At 57.6% G+C, this 20,938-nt stretch overlaps 1 protein-coding gene across 1 annotated transcript; it reads left to right on the top strand.

Annotated features, from left to right (window-relative positions):
• Positions 1 to 1,740: 1,740 nt before the first annotated feature.
• FADD (Fas associated via death domain) lies at positions 1,741 to 5,307 on the top strand. The gene is made up of 2 exons (XM_027045807.2): positions 1,741 to 2,189; positions 4,086 to 5,307. The coding sequence occupies exons 1-2, from the start codon at positions 1,904 to 1,906 to the stop codon at positions 4,445 to 4,447; spliced, it is 648 nt and encodes a 215-aa protein (XP_026901608.1). The 5' UTR covers positions 1,741 to 1,903; the 3' UTR covers positions 4,448 to 5,307.
• Positions 5,308 to 20,938: the final 15,631 nt, after the last annotated feature.

The following is a 20,938-nucleotide window of genomic DNA, read 5'->3' as shown; positions in this document are numbered from 1 at the left end:
TCCTGGCTCACAAACTGTTGAACGAAAGTCAATTCAATCCTCAAATTTACTCAGTTGAATATTGTTTCACAGTGGAAAGAATCGAAATGTCCGTGAGCTGATGACGGGATATACAAATGTGGTCTATCCACACAATGGACTATTGACCCATTAAAAAAGAATGAAGCACTGTCACCTGCTACAACATGGATGGACCTTGAAAACACTTTGTTCAGTGAAAGACAGCAGGCAGAAAAGGCCACCTAGTGTATGGTCCCATTTCTATGAAATGTCCAGAACAGCCAAATCCAAAAACGCAGAAAATAAAGGAGTGGCTATCAGGGGCTGAGGGGAGGAGGAGGGAAAGGAAGTGTTTGCTAATGGGTAGCAGGTTTCTACCGGGACCGATGAAAATGTTCTAGAAGTAGCTAATGGTGAGGTTTGCACAACCGTAGGACTATACTATAATGTACTCTTTAAACTGTGAGTTGTGTGGGTTGTGAATGGTCTCCATTAAATATACGTATATATTTTAAATGCTTATTTAGTTAGTTGAGAGAGGGAGAGAGAGCGAGAGCAAGAGCGAGAGAGAGAGAGAGAGCAAGCCAGGGGAGGGGTAGAGAGAGATCTGAGAGAGACAGAGCATCCCAAGCCGGTTCCTGGCGGGGGCGGGAGGGGGGGGGGGGACTCTATCTCACCAAAGGTGAGCTCCTGACCTGAGCCAAAATCAAGTGTTGGATTGTTAACGACTGAGCCACCCGGCCCCACCCCCCCCGCCCCGCCCCACTCCTTTATTTTTTATTTTTTTTTTAAGGTAACTCGGATGGCCTCACTCCTCTGCTCACACTGCTGCGGCTCCATCTCAGGGACAGTAAAGCCTGGTCTGCACCTGGCCCTTGAGGCCCCCTCCTAGTCTGCCCCTCCCCTCTCCGGCACCCCATGCATCCCCCCCCACCCCGCCCCACCCCGCTCTGCTCCAGACCCACGGGTCTCCCAGCTGCTCCTAGAACCTGCACCTTCACCTGCCCCCGCCTGCACTCTTTCCCCCACACCTGCCTCTGGCCCCGCACCTGCACCTGCACCTGCGCCCGCACCTGCAAGCCTGTCCTGACCGCCCCCTCTAATCATGTCCCCACCTCGGCACTCCCCATCCCCTTATCCTCTTTGTCCCGGCGCTCATTAACTTCTGGCATACTGCACGACTTTCTTATCTGGATTCTGTCAGCTTGAGAACTAAGGACTTAACTCCAGGCAGAGGGGCACTTCTACTCTTTGTTCCCAAATGTGTCCCCGGCACCTACTGCCTGGCGTACAGTAGGCTTTCCATAAGTACTAGAAACATTAAAAAGCATACATGACCGAAGCTTTCAAATATTAACGACATCCAACGTTAGCGCTTCAATAAACCTCTATTTCGAACGCGACCCACAGGGCGCTCCGAAGGACCCGTTCTGACTTGCACTTTCGCAAACATTGACGATAAATGCGTGTATTATCGGCATCTGCAGCGCCAACACCGCCCGGGAAACGCGGGCCTACCTTCCCCGCCCTCGCTCAGGTCCGGGAACCGCCCCCCGGACCCCACGCGTCGGGAGAACGGCCGCAGCGCGCAGGCGCAGACGCCCTCCCGGCCCGGCGCCGCCCGTTCTCCAGGGGCGCCCCCTGGCGGCGGCCGGGCGCCCTCCGGGCGGAAATGGCTACGGTAGGGCCCGGGGCGCATGCGTGGGTCCCGGGGTTCTCGCGAGATATCGGGGAAGTGGCCTCTGGCGTGGACTTCCGGTGGTGGGGCCCGCGGCGCTGGGCGCGTCAGGGGGAATCCGGGAGCGGTGGGGCCGCGGGGCCGCCGAGAGGGCCGCGGGGCGGAGCGGGGCGCTGCGCGGAAGGCCGGGCTGGGCTGGGCCGGGCCCCGCCGTGGCCCGCCGCCATGGACCCGTTCCTGGTGCTGCTGCACTCGGTGTCGGCCGGCCTGTCGAGCAGCGAGCTGACCGAGCTCAAGTTCTTGTGCCAGAGCCGAGTGGGCAAGAGGAAGCTGGAGCGCGTGCAGTGCGGCCTCGACCTCTTCTCCGTGCTGCTCGAGCAGAACGAGCTGGACCGCGAGCGCACCGGGCTGCTGCGCGAGCTGCTCGCCTCCCTGCGGCGCCAGGACCTGCTGGGGCGCCTGGACAGCTTCGAGGCGGGCGCGGCGGCCGAGGTCTCGTCGGAGGAGCGAGGTGGGCGCGGGGGCCGGGGGGCTCGGAGGCGGGTAACCGGTCCTGGGGGAGTGGGGGTGGGGCGAAACGCCCAGTTCGCAGATGGGAGAGCCCAAATCCCAAAAGCTAACGTACTGTGTCTGGTTTGCAAAACGTGAACACATACACACCCCGATTCTTCCGAGTTAATTGGAAGGGACTCCGGTTAAGGAAAGGGTGTTGCCTACCTCCTCTGGGTAGAGAGGAGTGGACAGAGAGGGGGGTCAGGAGCCAGGGGAACCTGCCCCGCTGCTTTTGGTTTCATTCTGCCTCTGGGAATGCCCCAGCTGACCCTTTACCGCCGTGTGAGCGCCGGAAAATGGCTCTTGGGCAGGGGTTTAGTGCCCCGGACACTTCACGTACTTAATTTTCGCAGTAGCCCCAGCAGTTAGGTACTGCCGTCTGGTTCTATTCCGGTCTTACAAGCCAGAGGACAGTGCTGGGACGCGTTAAGTGACTTGCCTAAGACGCACTGCTAATACCTACCAAGGACTCAACTGAGGCGGCCTGGGGTACGCGGTTGGTATTAGAAGTCGGTTTCCAAGGACATTCAGTTGAGGAGGAGATCGTTAACCTGATACATTTAAGAAGCAGTCCCCAAAATACAGGTGATCACATTTTAGATTTATGTGTGTCCGTGTTTGTATGTATGTTGCAGGAGAGCGCGCCAGAGGTGAGCAGGTGTGGGTGGGCGGGTTGACACGGGGTGACTCTTCGTCTTTCGAGGATGACAGTGTAGCCTAGCGGTTGGGAGTGGACCCTGGCACGAGGCCATCAGGGTTTCACTGTCTGGCTGTGCTGTAGTCTAGCTGTATGACCTCAGGAAAATCACTGGGCTTCCCTGTGCCTCAGTTTCCTCATCTGCACCAGGAGCGCCCACCTCCCGGGGCTGGAAGAGGCGACGCACGAGCTGCCAGCATCTTGAGGGCTCGTAGCTAAAGACACACATTCGCAGGGGCCTCCGAGCAGCGTTTTGTCCCTCCTCTGCTCACCCTCCATTCCCGAAACAGCCTCTGGCCTGTAGTGGCCCCGCTTGCTCGTCTCTGAAAAGCAGTGACTTTTCAGCAGATGAGGACAGGGTAGCCAGGGACCAAAGACTGGTGGTCAGTCCGGGCAGCTTCCAAAATAAGAACTGGGTTGTCTCCGTTCCCCCGCGGCTGACATACACACGACCACAACTTGGGGCCTTGAATAGCGGGAAGCAGATTCCCTCCCAGAGGGGAGCCAGGAGTCAGAAATCCAGGTGTCAGTAGGGCCAGGCTTCCTCGGAGGTTCCAAGGTCCTTCCCCCTCTCCAGATTCTGGGGGCCGCGGACATTCATTCTTTGGCTTATGGCCACGTCTCTCCAGTCTCTGCCTCCGTGGGCACGTGGCTCCCTCTTCTGTGTACTTACGAGGATTCCTGTCACTGGATTTGGGGCCTACCTGGAAAATCCAGGATGATCTCCCAAGATCCTCAACTGCATCACGTCTGCAAAGACCCTTTTCCAAATAGATTACCGTTCACAGTTCTGGGGATTTGACATGACCCGGGGGCCACCATTCAACCCACGACAGGCCCTCCCTCCGCTTCCCCTGTCCCGAGCAGTTAGCTCCACGACGACCCCTTCCACGACGCCCCAGCCAGCACGTCTTTGGCAGGCCGCACCTCCTGAGTAGCGGTTTGGGAGTGGGGTTGGGACAGGGTTGGAGGCCACCCTTGGGCTTTCCGGGACGTTCTTCCCCCGGCCCCTCCACTCCTGAGCCTTCAGCCTGCACGAGAGGACCTCTTGTCTACCCAGCGCTTAGGTTAGCCCTGAGGAGCCCACTGAGAAGGTAGGGTTACCTGTCTTCTAAAGGGCTCCCCAACTCCTGGTAAATCGTTTTGTTCTTTCCACAGACCTGCGTGCAGCGTTCGACATCATATGTGATCACGTGGGCAAGGACTGGAGAAGGCTGGCCCGCCAGCTTCGAGTGTCTGACGCCATGATTGATGCCATCGAGGAGAAGTATCCCCGCAATCTGACAGAGCAGGTGAGGGAGTCGCTGAGAGTCTGGAAGAACATCCACAAGGAGGACCCGGCTGTGTCCCACCTGGTGAGGGCACTCAGGGCCTGCCAGCTGAACCTGGTGGCCGACCTCATCGAGGACGATCAGCAGGCCCGGAGCCTCGAGAGCGAGACCAGTCGAGGTGGCGGCACCGGCACCGTGTCCCTGACGTCACGGGACTCAGATAGGCCGTCCTCGGGGGTCCCCTGGTGACCCAGCGGCTCTTCCCCGGGGGCCTGGGGGCATCGGCACAGCCCGAACTTTGGTTCCCCCGCCAAGCTTGACCACGTGCCTTCCGCGTGCCAGTGCCGTGAAGTCCGAGCCGTGAGCCGGGACGAGGGACCCAGCACTCAAGGCTCAGAGTGACGTCTCCATCAGAGCTGGCATTCACTGAGCATTAGCTCTGTGCCAGACGGGACTTGGGCGCGTACAGATGCTTTCATTCGTTCCTCGTGATCGCCCCAGAGAGGGGGAGTCTGTTGTCCCATTAAACGAGGCCCTGCGGGAGGAAGTTTGGGATCCACATCCAGCACACAGAGGGACATAAAAGTCAGCGTTATCACTGTCGTCACCATACGGGTGGGGGGACAGTGCCGAGGCCAGCGGCCGGGCAGTTGGCAGCCATGGGAAAGCAGGGAGTTGAGCCGGGGCCGTGAGGCTCCAGCGTTCACATGGGCCCACAGGGTCATTCTATTGCTCCCAGAGCCAGCCAGAGGCTTTGAGGCCGTCAGCATAGACCCGTGTACCCGGACAGGTGGCGTGGGGAAAGCTGGTGGGCTCGTGGCCCTTGCGTGTGTCAAGGGACAGCAAGGCTTATGAGGACGGCCGGGAATAACACTGTTAAGTGCTCAGGGGTGATTGGTACAGAGTCCGTGCTCTACAGATGTTAGTTCTTAGAAGTATTATGGCTTCAAAATCATGACTATCAAAATCACTGTTCTGATAACCGATTTTAGTAAGGGAGCTGGATCCTGTCATTGTAAAGAGCAGTCTTCATGCTTCGGAGGTAATCCTCTTAAAGCCTGTGCCTGTACAGTGAGAAGCTGCACAATACAGAGAATTTCCCTCCCTGATGATGATCTCATTTCTCATGTTCTCGAAAGTCCCGTCAGGTCCGTTTCAATACCTCTTGTGGCTTATCTGAGGCTGAACTGGGAACAGCATGGCCGCTCTTCATAACAGTTCCAGGAGCTGCCAGCAAGGGAGCTTTTGCCACCTCTCGCCAGCCCCTGGCCCGCCTGTCTCTGAGAGGCACCAGAGAGTCACGTGGCTGTCCCTTGTTCGGGCCTTCTGGCCACGACCTTGAGAAAGCCACCCGTGATGTCCTTCCGTGCCACCTTGACCTTAGGCTGGACGAGGCGGCCCGCTCGGCAGACCGCGGACACCTGGCCGGGAACACAGGCGTTAACCAGTTCACGGGTTCGGGCGCTGCCAGGGGGCTGAGCCAGTCTGGGGCCCGTGCCACCGCGGCCTGGCCCTGCGTCGTGTGCCGAGCGTGCGCCCGACGTGCCAGCGCACCTGCCTCTTGGAGCCTGTGTCAGAGCGGGTTCTGCGGGTAATAGACGTCGTCACGGCCCGTAACTGTCGGCGGCTTTGCTGACGAGTAGCTTTGGGCAGCAGGTTTTCCGGAAAATGTGCCCCTACCTGTAGGACAGGCGGACTTCAGAGGTCCTCCGTCCCCTCAGAGCCGCTGAAATGTGCAAGTGCCCAGACACCCTAACATCCACCCTGTGCCCCCCTACGTGCCTCCCAGCCCTGGAAGGAGCCCCCGACCCTCCACACCAGGTGCGCTGATAGGGGCCTTGACCTGTGATTCCCGCACGGGGAATTTTCCACGGCTCTGCCGCCGCGTCCCGTCTCAGTCCCGCGCGTGGCGAGTCACCAGGGTGCCCCCGGCACCCCTGTACATGTGATGAGTGGGGAGGAGCACGGGCTCTGGAGCAGCCTCGCGGGACCTCCTCTCCAGGCCCGGATCTGAGCTCCAAGACTCGGGGAAGACGGCGGGTGAGGAGAGTCTCGTCCTGCTCTGCAGGGCCGTGCGCGCCACCCGCTCCCCAGGACCCGCCAGCTGGGTGCTGCCGGGGCAGAACCCTGGGGCCCGGTGACAGGGGTGAACCTGCCCGACAAGCTGCCCCCGGGAGATGGTAGCTCAAGGCCAGACGGAAGCACGGGTCCCGCGTCGGTGGCCAGGAGGCCCCGCCGAAACCAGCGCAGGGCCGGGCATCGAGGGGCCACGGCAGGGCCAGCAGCCTGCCCGCGGGTCCCCTGCCTCGCGGGACGAAGGGAGAGTGTGTGGCTTGCGGCAGAAGCACAGGGCTGGTGTGGGCGCCGTGGGCGGGGAGACCCACGGCAGACGTTTGAGAACAGTGGTTTTTTGGGTGATATTTAGACTTCCTGTATCGTCCACATTTTCTGTACTTGTGTTTTCGTCATCCACCAGATACAGGTAACTGGTGTGCCCTGGGCCGTTAGGCGGGAGAGGCCCCAGAGAGCAGGGGAGCAGGGGGGCTTTCCAGTCTGACCCGGGTCGGGTCCCGGCCTCACCACCTTCAGAAGCGACTGCTAGATAAGTATCAGGCGCTTGCCCAAGTGCGTGGCAGCTTCTTCCTCAGGCACCTTAAACGTGAGCGGTGACATTTCACCCAGAGCCCCACAGGTTTGTCAAGAGGCTCTTCCGGTCCTAGTGACCTCACCGCACTTGAGCCCTGCCTGTGGCCTCTGGTCCTGGGATGTTTTTCCACCCCCCCCCCCCCCCAACCCCAGGTGATTAGAAACACTGCTTCGGGGTAGAAGGTCCTCTGGGTCTATGGTAACCGCTGCTGGGACAGAGAAGATTGACATCTGATCAGAACCATGACCTTTGTGACGGCGAGTGGCCACCATGTTTAGACAGGAATTTCTCGCGGCAGCTTCACAAAAAAAGACGATCCGTGTTCCACTTATTTGTTGTGTGAATTTTTTTGGGGGTGACACGTATGCCTCCAGCAAAGGTGTGCGCAAGCCACGTGGCTGACGTGGAAAGTAAGGTTAGAGCCGCATTTTGCGCCTTGGTTCTTTTTGTCCTGAGAAAGATGCGGGGAAAGGCCCAAATGTATGTGCTTTTGGGGAATTTCAGGCCGGCGAAAGGGAGTTTGGTCACATGTTTCCTGGAACGAGGGGTCCGCCCCCTAGTCTCACGGCCCCTCAGATGTCCCCACATCACCCCCCTCCCCACCTCCCCTTCCGCCCTCGCCGCAGCCGGCCCTGCTGGGTTATGGACGTGGGTGCCCAGGGAGCTCCTTCAGTCACCCCCCTCCAGGCCCTTCTGGACTCTGGCACAGGGGCAGGGGTCGAGGCAGACCCTCGCCCATCGCACTTCCGCCTTCCTCCGTCGCGTCTCCCTCCCCAGCAGCCCAGGACCACTCCCCCCCGCCTGAGTGGCACCTGTGAGGTCCCAGGTGCCGCCCACGGTGTTTCTCTGAGGCCCCCAGACGCAGTGTCAGCTGCCTGGGGGCCACACCTTCTGTCATGCTAGCGAGCGTTCCCAGGCCCCAGGGGTGAGGTCATGGGCATCATGAGTCAGACATTATTCTGCCCACCACACTCAGACTTGGCATCTGCCCCCACCTGTGCCCAGTTCTGTGCCCGGCACCGTGATCTACCCGGTTGCCCAAAGGAGCGGGCCGGGCCCCCTCCTGCCTGGGGCTCACTCCCACACCAACTCCAGCCTACCTCCCGAGCCTCTCCTTTCCACCCCCCTTCTGCCTCCCCCCACGATGCCCTACCGCTTCCCGGGAAACACCATCAGCAGCCAGAAACAAGCAGAATCATACTCCAGACCCCTGACTATTCTTAGAAATGGCAATCTCCCCGCGTATTTTTAGTTTTGTGTTTGTATTTCCATGAGAACTACTCTGAGTCACCTTGCTGACTGCTTTCTAACCATATGACTCCGTGTGTGTCGCGTTCAGAAGCCGCCAGCGTGACCGGGAGCAGCACGTGTGCACGTGAAGGTGGCCGGTCACCCCACGTCTGCCGAGGGACAGGCAGAACTTCCACAGGGAAAACGTGCAGTTGAGATCCACTTGCCTTGAAGGAGCCACCCTCAGCTTCGTAAGTCACCGAGTTAAGACACTGTGGCGAGAGTCACACATAGGTATCAACCACGTGAATCGTCACCAAGGAACAGAGACCCATTCAGTGCAAGAATGGAGTCCTCCTTGAGCCAGAGCCACGTGACCTGTGGACGAGGCTTCCGTGGCATGGCTGGAGTGGACAACCACCATGGACCTTTCGAGTCACCCGAGGCGTCAGGTGTGAGGCCTCTCGATGTCCCAAACCTGCCTGTAGGACACTAGGTGACCATCTTGCTTCAGCAAAACGTGTTTCACGGGGCAGAGCAGCTGGAGACAGTAGAGTTCTGGACGTGGAGGCTGGGGATGATCATGCAAAATCGTGAATGTGCTCGGTGGCACTTAAAAGTGGCCGAAAGTTGGGGCGCCTGGGTGGCTCAGTCGGTTAAGCGTCCGACTTCAGCCAGGTCACGATCTCGCGGTCCGGGAGTTCGAGCCCCACGTCGTGCTCTGTGCTGACTGCTCAGAGCCTGGAGCCTGTTTCCGATTCTGTGTCTCCCTCTCTCTCTGCCCCTCCCCCGTTCATGTTCTGTCTCTCTCTGTCCCAAAAATAAATAAAAAACGTTAAAAAAATTTAAAAAAAAATGGCCGAAAGTGTAAATTTTATGTACATTCTACCATTAAAAATCACATTAAATTAACGATGCATTTAATTACAATATTAGTCCAAATTGTGTGTGTGTTGTGGGCTTCTTTCTCCCTGATTTGTAATTCTATTGGCATTTTATAGTTCATGAGGACAGAAGTGTGAGCTTCTATCTGACCTTATGTGCGTACATATTGAGGTAACACGATTATAAATAAAACCTTGCTCGTCGCTGGGAGACTGGGTCCCTGCCCTTCCTCCCAAAGGGGTTTCTGGCTGGAGAAACCCAGCTCCAAGGGTCCCCAGGCCCCGAGGATCGAGCTCTTCTCTTCTGCAGCATCATGACGCGGGAGGGTTGCCCGGCCCTGCACAGCCCGGCCCTGAACACCCACCCTCATCCACTGTTTCCTCCACCTCCACCTGCGTCCCTAGTGGGCCTGAGGCCCTGCTCAGACACCCCGTCGGATGGCAGCCTCTCCTGCCTGCGGCCCCCGCTCCCCTGAGCGCGCAGCAGGGAGGCATTCGGGCTGTGACACCGGCTGGGGTGGATGCGGGCCGGCCGGCAGCCTTCTCTCTGGGGCCAGGCTACCCCTCTGTCCATCGCTGATGCCAGTGCCCCCAGCCAGCGTGTCCCAGGGTGACCAAGACCCAGGATTTGCCTAGTCCCATGGAGGTGCGTCCGGGGACCCGAGGAGGTGCCTCCCACGCCCTGAGTCACCACAGGCCACCCCAAGGGTCCCTCCCGCCAGGCGGGGTCGCAGCCACGTGCATAAGAGCGCACACCTCGTGGCTGTGGGCTGTCTGCTCCGTTCACGCGTCCATCCATCCATGCGTCCACCCAGTAGATCCCGAGCGAAGGGCTAACGGCTGGGGCTCGGCTGTCCGCGCGCCCTTGCAGCTGGGTGAGCCCACAGTGGCGCCCCAACTCCACCCTCCCTTCTCACCTGAGAAGCGCCCCCCCACCCCCCCACCCCCCCAGCCCAGGGCTTCCGCAAGACTCAGAGACGCGGTGTCGTGTCCGGGAGTGACGGGCACATGGTAAAGGCCACTAAATGCTATTTTCGTTGTTCCTGAGTGGCGGCACATTTTAAAAAGACTTGCCTTTATAGCAGGTTGGCTGGGTCAGAACACTCATGAGTCACAGGTTCGATCCTGGAGGTCTTGGAGGCTCCAACGCTGTCTGGGGAACCAGCCCCCGTGCCTCTCAGCTGGCCGCCGAGTCCTGTCAGTGGGTTCATATTAGGACAGCGGGAATGAGGACTCCTGTGTCGTCTGGCCTCGCTGGTGCTGTCTGTGCCCCAGACCATAAACCAAAGACTACAGGAAACAGAAAATGCACATAGATCGACAAGAGTAGGAGACTCAGTCATCTGTCACCTCTCAGGGAGGCACAGTCTCCCCAGAAGGCTGGCCTGCGGAGTCCACTGCCCCGGTTCGGGTCCCAGCTCTGCTGTCCTGTGATCACAGTGACAGCACAGCCAGGGACGAATCTCACAGTCACTAAATCAACTCGCCCCGCCTCGGGGCTCCCTGTCTCATGAGCTACCACTCTTTCAAGAAATTCTTTAAGCCAGTTTGGATGTTCTGGTATTTGCGGTGAAGGGGATCACATGGGAATTTAGACTGTGATAAAGATGATGTTTCAAATGAGAAAAAAAATGAGCCACAGGGTAGGGCTGTAGGGAGAGGTCATTGGGCCCTTACCTCCCTCCTTCTGCGGTGAAGCCCAGGCCACGGGAGGTGTGGAGGGGGAAGCCGTGAAGCAAGACTGGGCCGGTGTCTTTGTCATCTGGAACAGGAAGTGGAGGACCATCAGATAAAAGACTTCAACAGCGCAGGAAAGAGTATCCAATGGAAAAAAGACAGTCTCTTCAGCAAGTGGTGCTGGGAAAACTGGACAGCGACACGCAGAAAAATGAAGCTGGACCACTTTCTTACACCAGACACAAAATAAAATGGGTGAAAGACCTAAACGAAGACAGGAAGCCATCAAAATCCTCGAGGAGAAAGCAGGCAAAAACCTCTTTGACCTTGGCCACGGCAACTTCTTACTCAACATGTCTCTGGAGGCAAGGGAAACCAAAGCAAAAATGAACTATTGGGACCTCATCAAGATAAAAACCTTCTGCGCAGCAAAGGAAACAATCAGCAAAACTGAAAGGCATCCGACAGAATGGGAGAAGATATTTGCAAGTGACGTATGAGATAAAGGGTCAGTATCCAAAATCTATAAAGATCGTATCAAACTCAACACCCAAAAAACAAATAATCCAGTGAAGAAATGGGCAAAAGACATGAACAAACGCTTCTCCAAAGAAGACATCCAGATGGCCAACCGACACATGAAAAAATGCTCAACATCACTCATCATCAGGGAAATGCAAATCAAAACCACAATGAGATACCACCTGACACCTGTCAGAATGGCTCACATTGACAACTCCGGCAACAACAGATGTGGGCGAGGATGCGGAGAAAGAGGGTCTCTTTTGCACTGCTGGTGGGAATGCAAGCTGGTGCAGCCACTCTGGAAAACAGTAGGGAGGCTCCTCCAAAAACTAAAAATAGAACTACCCTACGACCCAGCAATTGCACTACTAGGCATTTATCCGCAATAGATAGGGATAGCAGGGATAGAGGTGTGCTGCTCCGAAGGGACACATGCACCCCCATGTTTATAGCAGCCCTATCGACAATAGCCAAAGGATGGAAAGAGCCCAAATGGCCATCGACGGATGAATGGATAAAGAGGATGTGGTGTATATATATATATATATATAATGGAATATTACTCAGCAATCAAAAAGAATGAAATCTTGCCATTTGCAACTACGTGGTTGGAACTGGAGGGTATTATGCTAAGTGAAATAAGTCAGTCAGAGAAAGACAAGTATCATGATTTCACTCATATGTGGAATTTAAGAAACAAAACAGATGAGGGACGCCTGGGTGGCTCAGTCGGTTGAGTGTCCTACTCTTGATTTCAGCTCCAGTCATGATCTCGAGGTTCTTGAGTTCGAGCCCCTCATCGGGCTCTGTGCTGACAGCACAGAGCCTGTGTGGGATTCTCCCTCTCTCCCTTTCTCTCTACCTCTCTCTCTCTCTCTCTCTCTCTCTCTCTCAAAATGAGTAAACTTAAAAACAGATGAACATGGGGAAGGGAAGAAAAATAAGATAAAAACAGTGAGGCAAACCCTAAGAGATACTTAAAGATGGAGAACAAACAGGGTTGATGGAGGGAGGTGGGGTTGGGGGAGGTGACAGGCATTAAGGAGGTGACAGGCATTAAGGAGGTTACTTGCTGTGATGAGCACTGGGTTCTACTCTGAAACTAACACTACGTGTGTTAACTAACTTGAATATTTTTTTAATTTTTTTTTAACATTTATTTATTTTTGAGACAGAGACAGAGCATGAATGGGGGAGGGTCAGAGAGAGAGGGAGACACAGAATCTGAAACAGGCTCCAGGCTCTGAGCTGTCAGCACAGAGCCCGATGCGGGGCTCGAACTCAACGGACCGCGAGATCATGACCCGAGCTGAAGTCGGACACTTAACCGACTTAGCCACCCAGGCGCCCCTAACTAACTTGAATTTACAAATGAAATAAAGACAAAACAAAACAAAGACTTCTCATGCCAACTACTTAGAGAACTAGAAACGTCTACTTGTCAAAGAAAATACTCCAATTGCCAACCCCACCCTTCACCCATGATTTCTCTTCCCGTGGATTTAGTTGCCCTTGGTCCTGAATAGGTGATCGTCCTACCGGTGATACAACAGCAGCCTAACGCTCCATCCCAACGCCTACGCCTGTCCCCTCGCACCACATTACCACGTGGGCATTTCTCGTCTCGTGCCATCATGATAAGAGGAGTGAGGATAGGACAAGGGATTTTGAGAGAGGGTCCATGTTCACATCTAATTGTTCTGTTTGTATTGTTATTCGTCTCTGACATTAAACATCAGCGGTGCAGGGCGCCTGGGTGGCCCAGTCGGCTCAGCGTCCCACTTCAGCTCAGGTCATGAACTCGCGGTTCGTGAGTTGGAGCCCCGCGTCGGGCTCTATGCTGACAGCTCAGAGCCTGGAACCTGCTTTGGATTCTGTGTCTCCTTCTCTCTCTGCCCCTCCTCCGCTCGCGCTCTGTCTCTCTCTGTCTCTCAAAATTCAATAATAAAAAAAAATTAAAAAAACAACACATCAGCGGTGCCTGTGTGCAGGAAACAGTATGGCGTGTGTGGGGTCTGGCGTTATTCACGGTTTCGGGCATCCGGCGGCGGGGGGGACGGGGGTTCTCCAGAGGGGTCCCTCGCGGGTAAGGGGGCTGCTGTATCAACAGGTGTAGAAGGCGGATGGCCGCTTGTGAAATGGTCACAGATGAAGGAACTGAGAAGTTTAGGGTCAATAGCCTGTTCAATGTCATTCGTTCTCTTCTCAATAAGCATTGGCTGAGCACCTGCTCCATGATGGGCGAGGCCAGGATGGGATGCGCTGGCCGGCCGCTGTCCTGGGGCTTCCGGAGAGACAGACCTAAGTCCAGGAATCATAGGAACAGACTGTGTGATCCCACATGGAGGGGAGGCCCACGGGGCCGGGGAGGTCGCCTCTCTCAGGTGCGAAGGAAACGTGGCAGTGGGGCAGCTGGGAAGGGCAGGGGTACGGCAGTCTCTTGGAGCCTGTTGCAGGGACTGGAGGTCTCATGGTGGTTTTGGGGACAGTGCCAGCTCCAAGGTTCCCCGGAGCAGGTCCCCGCGTGTCCGGGGGCACTGGTCCTCGAGACTTGCGAGCCTCCCACCCCCTTTAACACCTTGCTTTGTGGCAGAAACCAGTCCGAGCTTTGTTCCCTTTGGTTTCCCATTCCAATTTTGCGGCTAGAACCTGCCAGGAGTTGGACTTCTGTCCTGAGAGCCAGGGGAAGGCCCCACAAAGGCCGTGTGATCAGATCTGCATGTTCCCAGCACCGTTCCAGCTGTAGGCTGGCCCGGAGGGAGCTCGAGGGGCCGCGCGGGAGCCAGGTTTGGAGGCAGCTAGACTGGGCCGGGTGGGGGGTGATGGAGGGGGTTTGGGGTAGTGTGTGGTGCCGGAGGGACGAGCGGGAACGGCTTTCGGGCTGTTTGGGCCTGGCATGCGTCCGGGGCACGAGACAGGGAGGTGCCCTGGAGGCTCGAGGGGGTGTTGAGTGGGCGAGGAGGGGCACCGCGGGGGGCCGGAGTGAGGTCTTTGTGAGTGTGGGTGCCCACTGGCCAGGGAGGGGCCAGGGCCCAAGGTGCAGCATAGGAGTGGAACCCTGCACCTGCACCCCCCCCCCAGTTCCCCCGAGAATCTTCTGGAAATGTGTTCCAACTGCAGATACCAGGCCCCACCCCCAGAGAGTCTGATTCAGCCCTGGGTGGAGCCCGGGAATTGCCTCACTACCGCCTGGGGCAGAATGACTATTTAATCACAACTGTGAAGCAGCGAGTCTAGTCACCCTTGGCTCGGCCTCCCCCAAAGCCTGGCCGCCCCAGACAGGCCAGGAATGGGGCCACAGAGGGTGGTCCCGGCTCTGCCAGCCTCTCCCACCCCTGCAAGCCCAGAGCCGCAGGGGGCGGGAGGGGGCGTGTCCCGTGGAGGCAGGTGGTCACCTCCAGGGGCACTGGTGACTGAGCCTGGGGGGGGTGGTTTAAAGCCCATGGCCCCCAGGCCAGGAACACACAGTGCATTCGGTGTTTGTTCTGTTTCAGGTTAATCTGAGAGGCTCTGTCACCCAATTTGTAAAACAAACAGGATGGGATTCACCCTCCTTCCTCCTTGTCCCGGCTCGGGACACGGCTGGGCACTCACAGCCTCCTCACGAGGGTGGGCTCCAAGCCCTTCTGACTCCCCAGCCAGTGCTGGTACCCGCGGGGGGGTAAGGGGGGACCCCACTGAGGGACGGGTGGGCACTCACCCCCAACCCTGCATTTCCTGTGACAAGTCACAAGTGGAACTCAAACTGGAAGCCGAGCCTTCTGACTCCAAGGCCCACGCCAGTTCCGGGACACCTGTGTTTCCGAGAAGGGACCTTTTGAGTTGGGTTTCGTGGGATAAGTAGGAGTTCTCCAGACAGTGAGCGCTTCAGGCACAGGAAACAGTGAGTACAAAGGCCAGGAGGCATGAACTTGGCGGCCTTGTTTGGGAGGCAGCAAGCAGATAGCCTGGTGGGGCTGGGGCTGGTTCCTGGTGGGTTGTCTGCCTCCTGAAGGTCTATCTTCTGGACAAAAAGGAGCCAGTAACATATTGGAAGCAGGACATGATTGAATGCGAGGTTCACTTTACTGGAGACCCAGTGAACACAGTTGTTCATCAGAAAATGAGAAAACCAAACACCGGCCAGCTTGCTGAGGGCTGTCCTTCAGCTTTGGGGCTGAGTCTCAAGGGAAAGGACGGAGTTAACAGGTGCTATACGGCTTCAGAAGGCCGCAGTGCCGCGGCTCAGGCTGTGTAGCCGCTTTGGATGTTTCCAAGGTGCTCTGAGGGCTCGCCTCTTGTCTGAGCTCCAAGGGAACTTGGACTGTGGTCGAGAGAGACTGTTTTCCCCTTTGGACAGGTAAGACGAACAGGTGCAGAGAGAGGCTGGTGATTAGCCCCGGGGGGTAGGGGGGGTGGGGGGGGAGAGGGGGCGGGAAGCTCGCAGTAGGAAGTGGAAGGGTGAGGTCTTGGGTTACTCCGCCAGACCAAAAACCGGCCTGCCCTGCAGAACTTTCCAGTTCCCGGACCGGCACGGCAGGCCCCGGAAGTGGCCCAGTTCAGGGCGGGGGCGAAGCCTGTCCCGGCCCGCATCCTGTCCGGGGACTCCCAGGGAAGGTGTCCCCGCAGGCCGTCACCGGGAGTGTCTCTGCCCAGCGCGGGAGCCCCCCAAAAGCTAAAATAAGGCTCGCGTGTGCTCCAAAAATACTCTGCTGAAAGGCCCGGCCAGCCAGCACTGGAAATAAGCCCGTCTGCTGGCTTCCCGCCCAGAGAAGCCCGGGTGGAGGCAGAGAGCCACATTTCCGGTCCCCACACCCTTTTATTTTGGGAAAATCAAAGCCTCCCCACCGGCCGGGGCGGCTTCGGTCCAGGCAGCTCTTGCTGGAGGACGTTTGGGCCCAGAAGGAAGAGGGTGGCCCTTCCTCCCACCCACACATTCATTCACTGGCTCTGTGACCGGCTCTTCTGTTCAGTGACCCTGCAGGCGCCAGGCCCTGCTCTGGGCATCGGGCTCCGGGCTCCGGGGGGGGGGTCTGCTGTGCTCACAGGCTGTGAGATCGCGGGGCCCAGCAGCCCCGCGCGGTACGACGGGGACAGACTGGAGACAGGTTCACTGTGCTGGGACGATGCAAAGGGACGATGCAGACGAGGTCGGCACGGGGCACGCAGGAGCCCTGGCCCCACGTGCCGCCCTAACTGGGCCTTGGCCACTGGCTTCTGCAGGGTCACCTGCGGGCTTAGCCGAACAGACCGGTGGGTTCCCCTCCACCGCCTCTGACCTACGCCCCTTTAACATCACCACGTCTGCTCCAAACCTCTCTGGCTCTTCTTCAACCTCACTGCGGGCTCCCGCCCCCTCCCCGCCAGTGGCCTGGGCTCCTGATTCCGAAGTGAATGGAGACCGGCCGACAGGACCCTCCTCACCGGGCCGCCCCAGCGCTGCGGACACCTCTCTTCGACCTCACCCCGCACTCCTGGCTCAGAGGCTTTCCATCTCTCTCCCGGAACAAGCACCTGGGACCCCTGTCTCCACCTCTTCTGCTCCAGGCCCCTCCACACCCGGCCTGAAGCTTCCTCCTGAGGGCCAGACCTGACCCTATTGTTTTCCACTTCCCAAATCACAGTGACCCCGGGGTCAGCTTGGCAGTTTTTGCCTCAGTGACATGCCGCCTGTTCCTTTATTTACTTAGCTTTTCCTTTATTTTTTAAAATTTTTTAAATGTTTATTTATCTTTTGAGAGAGACAGAGTATGAGTGGGGGGAGGGGCAGAGAGAGAGGGAGACACAGAATCCGAAGCAGGCTCCGGGCTCCGAGCCATCAGCCCAGAGCCGGACGCGGGGCTCGAACTCACGGACCGAGAGATCGTGACCTGAGCCGAAGTCAGATGCTTAACCGACTGAGCCACCCAGGTGCCTCTACTTAGGTTTTTCTTTAAAGTGACTCTTTGAGGGGCGCCTGGGTGGCTCAGTCGGTTAAGCGGCCGACTTCGGCTCAGGTCACGATCTCGCGGTCCGTGAGTTCGAGCCCCGCGTCAGGCTCTGGGCTGATGGCTCAGAGCCCGGAGCCTGCTTCCGATTCTGTGTCTCCCTCTCTCTGACCCTCCCCTGTTCATGTTCTGTCTCTCTGTCTCACAAATAAATAAATGTTGAAAAAAAAAATTAAAAAAAAAAAAATAAAGTGACTCTTTGAGCCTAGGTGGCTCAGTCGGTTAAGCATCTGACTTCGGCTCAGGTCATGATCTCACAGTCCGTGAGTTTGAGCCCCTTTCAGGTCTGTGCTGACGGCTCAGAGCCTGGAGCCTGCTTCAGATTCTATGTCTCCCTCTCTCTCTTTGACACTCCCCAGCTTGCTTGTGCTCTGTCTCGCTCTCTCTTTCTGGAAAATAAATAAACATTAAAAAAAATTGAAGTGACTCTCTTTCCTCAATTTGTTTTTTAATTTAATTTTTTTAACATTTATTTATTATTGAAAGACAGAGAGAGTCAGAGCACAAGCAGGGGAGGGACAGACAGAGAGGGAGAGACAGAATCAGAGGCAGGCTCCAGGCTCTGAGCTGTCAGCACAGAGCCCGACGCGGGGCTCGAACCCACAAACCACGAGGTCATGACCTGAGCCGAAGTCGGATGCTTAACCGACTGAGCCCCCCAGGCGCCCCTAATTTTATTTTTTTTAGGTCATCTCTACACCTAATGTGGGCTCGAGCTCACAACCCTGACTGAGATCAAGAGTTGCGTGCTCTACCGACCGAGCCAGGTGCCCCTTTCCCCAACTTAATTTTAAATTAAAAAGAGAGCTTGATGTCACTGTCGAGGAAGGAAAGCAGTGTGTGTCCTCATCACGCGTTCACACCGTCTTCACGTGAGATCCCTGGTTTGTAACTGAGCGTGTGGCTGCCCAGAGTCCAAGCCGTGTGTCCCAGCTCACCTCGCAGTGAGGTGTGGACCTTCACCAAAGTTCTGCGTGTGGGCAGGAGTGGCCGGTGGAAGGTCCCTCCTCTTTTTTTTTTTTTTTTTAATATTTATTTATTCCTTTTGAGAGAGAGAGAAACAGAGCAAGCAGGGGAGGGGCAGAGAGAGAAGGAAAGCGAGAGTCCCAAGCAGGCGCCACGCTGTCAGCACAGAGCCCAACTTGGGGCTCGAACTCACGAACTGTGAGATCACGACCTGAGCCGAAGTCGAGTCGGACGCTTAACCGACTGAGCCACCCAGGCGTCCCACAAGTTCCCTCCTGAGGGAGGAGGATGTGTGCTTCAGCATCTCCTTTTTCCTTCTGCAATGCAAGCACGAAAGCTGGAACACTGGCAGTCGTGTTGGACCATGGGGGAAAAGCAAGAAGGCAAAAGGAACCGGGGCTCCTGACGGCCGCGGAGCCTCTCCACCAGCCCTGGGAGTTTTATCTCAGGGCTGCATTCGCTTGAGAGAAATAAACTTCTCTCACCGAAGCCGGTGGGATTCAGGGATTAAAGAAGCTTGCCGCGAACCTACTACCAATGACGACACAGTCTCACTTGGAGTATCAGACACGATACAAATGAGTGCAATGAAAATGTAACATTCCGAAATCGAAATCGTTGACAGCATCGGCTGCCCTTCGAGGCTCTGGCCTCGAGGGCGTCTTTGTTCAAAAAGGCGTTAGTCATCGTCAGCCCGAGACTGTCTCCGTTTATTCAGGGCTGACCAATAATTGAAACGGGACCGACTTTCCCACCATGTGACTCAGTGCTAGCTAGTGCCAGGTGCCTTACCTCACCGCTACGTAACATCAGCTGGCAGGACGCGGTGAGGGCTGGCCTCCCACGGCGCCCCATCGACGCCCCCCCACGCCCCCCCCCCCCCCCCGAGCCTGGAACCGCCTAGCCATTCACTGTGGAAACATTTCTCCAGCGCTCGCTGTTTGAGGTTCCCGCTACCGGCTCCAGAACCAGACCGTCAGGACTGCCTCCTGCTTCCGGGGACACCTGGGCGATGTTGCTTGCTTCTCCCTGCCTCAGTCCTGCTGCTCTGTGAAATGGGCAGGAAGGGTTAGCTCACTCGGCACATACCAAGGGCGCAGAAGAGAGTGCGGCCCCCACGTAGGCCGCAGGACGTGTCAGCTGTTATTTTTTCGCGTCCGGCGAGGGGGCTGAGGCAGTGAGCCAGAGACCCGGTGACGCTCCAGAGCCTCTGCCCGTCAGCATGGCTCACCTGTGCAGGGAACTCTATTCACCTTTGACTCCCGAGGTCCTGGCGGGAGCCCGACACTCAGCAGGAGCTCAGGAAACGGCACCGACACAGGCATGGGCCCCATGAGACACACATGTGCCAAGAGAGCCGGGCTGAGGGTCAGGTGGCCCAGACCCCCAGCAGCAGGTGCACGTCCGGATTCCGAGCCAGGTCCCCGACGTGGGCCCGGCCGTTCCTCCCGTGCCCGCGGGAAAGGGCCTCCAGTGGCTTTCTTCCCGGCCCAGGAAACGCCACCGACTCGCCTTGAAGGGCGAGGGCCGGTGGAGAAAATGTTTGCACTGTGGGGCCCGGGCCTGGAGGTCCACAGACTGGCTTTGGGTTCAGACTCTCCTGTCCGTGTGCTGTGCGGCCCTGGGCAAGTTTGCCTCATCTTCCTCCCCCGAGAAACGGGCTGACGACCCTGTGATCTGTTTGTGCAAACTCACCACCCCAGACTCGGTGGCTTGAAACTCCGATCGTGCCCGTGTCCCGGGATTCCCTCGGGACGGGACTCAGGAAGGGCTCCCAGGGAGGGCTTCTTCCCGCCGACACGGCGGCCCCACACGAACGGCCGACAGGGGTGGCTCGGGCTCAAGACGAGTGCGGGTCACCAGCCTGCCCCGAGTCGAGGAGAAATGAGAATCCGCCCTGTGGTGGGGCGGTGGGAAGGTTCCAGAAGAGCGTGTGGGAAAATACCGTCGTGCTGGCCTCCGAGGGCTTGTGGGTGGAAAACACCCGAAGCGTGGCGAGGGCCTGCTAAGTGATCTCTGACGCAATCGTTGCCCCGTTATCATCAGCCTGTTCTTGAAACCTGCCCCTCTCCTCCCACCCCTCCCTGGTCAGGCTGCTTCCTGCTCGCAGCCCACAGGAGCCGGCTCTCAGGAGACAAAGACCTGTTGGTTCTCTTGGGGTGGCCGTCCACGGGGCGGAGGGCCTTTGTGCAGGCCGGGCAGGCAGCGGGGACACCACACGGGAGCCGGGCTTCCCCCCAGGCCGGTGAGCTGACCCGATGCTCGGTCCCTGCCTGCAGGGTGGCCGGCTGTCCACAGGCACGCCCCTTTCAGAGCCTCGCACTCCCGTCCCCTCCCCCAGAGCAGCGCGGAATTAGGAATTTGCATGGAAGGGGACCTTCCACTGGGCAGCGTTCCTGACATCCACCTGGCCGGCCCTCTTGGCCCCTCATCGTGGAGAACATGAAAGGCCAGGGAGACAGGGAACCCTAGCTTGGGGTCCCTGCCTTCCACGAGCCCCCTACTGGGATGAATGGCGTTCCACAAAAATTCATGTCCCCCCCCCGTGACCTCCAAATGGGACTGAATCTGGAAACGGGGGTCTTTGCCGTGTCACCAAGTTAAGATGAGGTCACGCCGGATGAGGGTGGACCCTACACCCAGTGACCGGTGTCCTTATAAGAAGCTGAAATTTGGGGTGCCTGGGGGGCTCAGTCGGTTGAGCGTCTGACCTCGGCTCAGGTCATGATCTCGTAGTTGGTGCTCAGGTCATGATCTCGTAGTTGGTGCGTTCGAGCCCCGTGTCGGGTTTTGTGCTGACAGCTGGGAGCCTGGAGGCCGCTTCGGATTCTGTGTCTCCTCCCTC

The sequence above is a fragment of the Acinonyx jubatus genome, chromosome D1 (assembly GCF_027475565.1).
Source record: "Acinonyx jubatus isolate Ajub_Pintada_27869175 chromosome D1, VMU_Ajub_asm_v1.0, whole genome shotgun sequence".
Lineage (NCBI taxonomy): Eukaryota > Metazoa > Chordata > Mammalia > Carnivora > Felidae > Acinonyx > Acinonyx jubatus.
The sequence above is the reverse complement of the archived record's forward strand: the minus strand, read 5'-3'. Positions and strand labels throughout refer to the sequence as shown.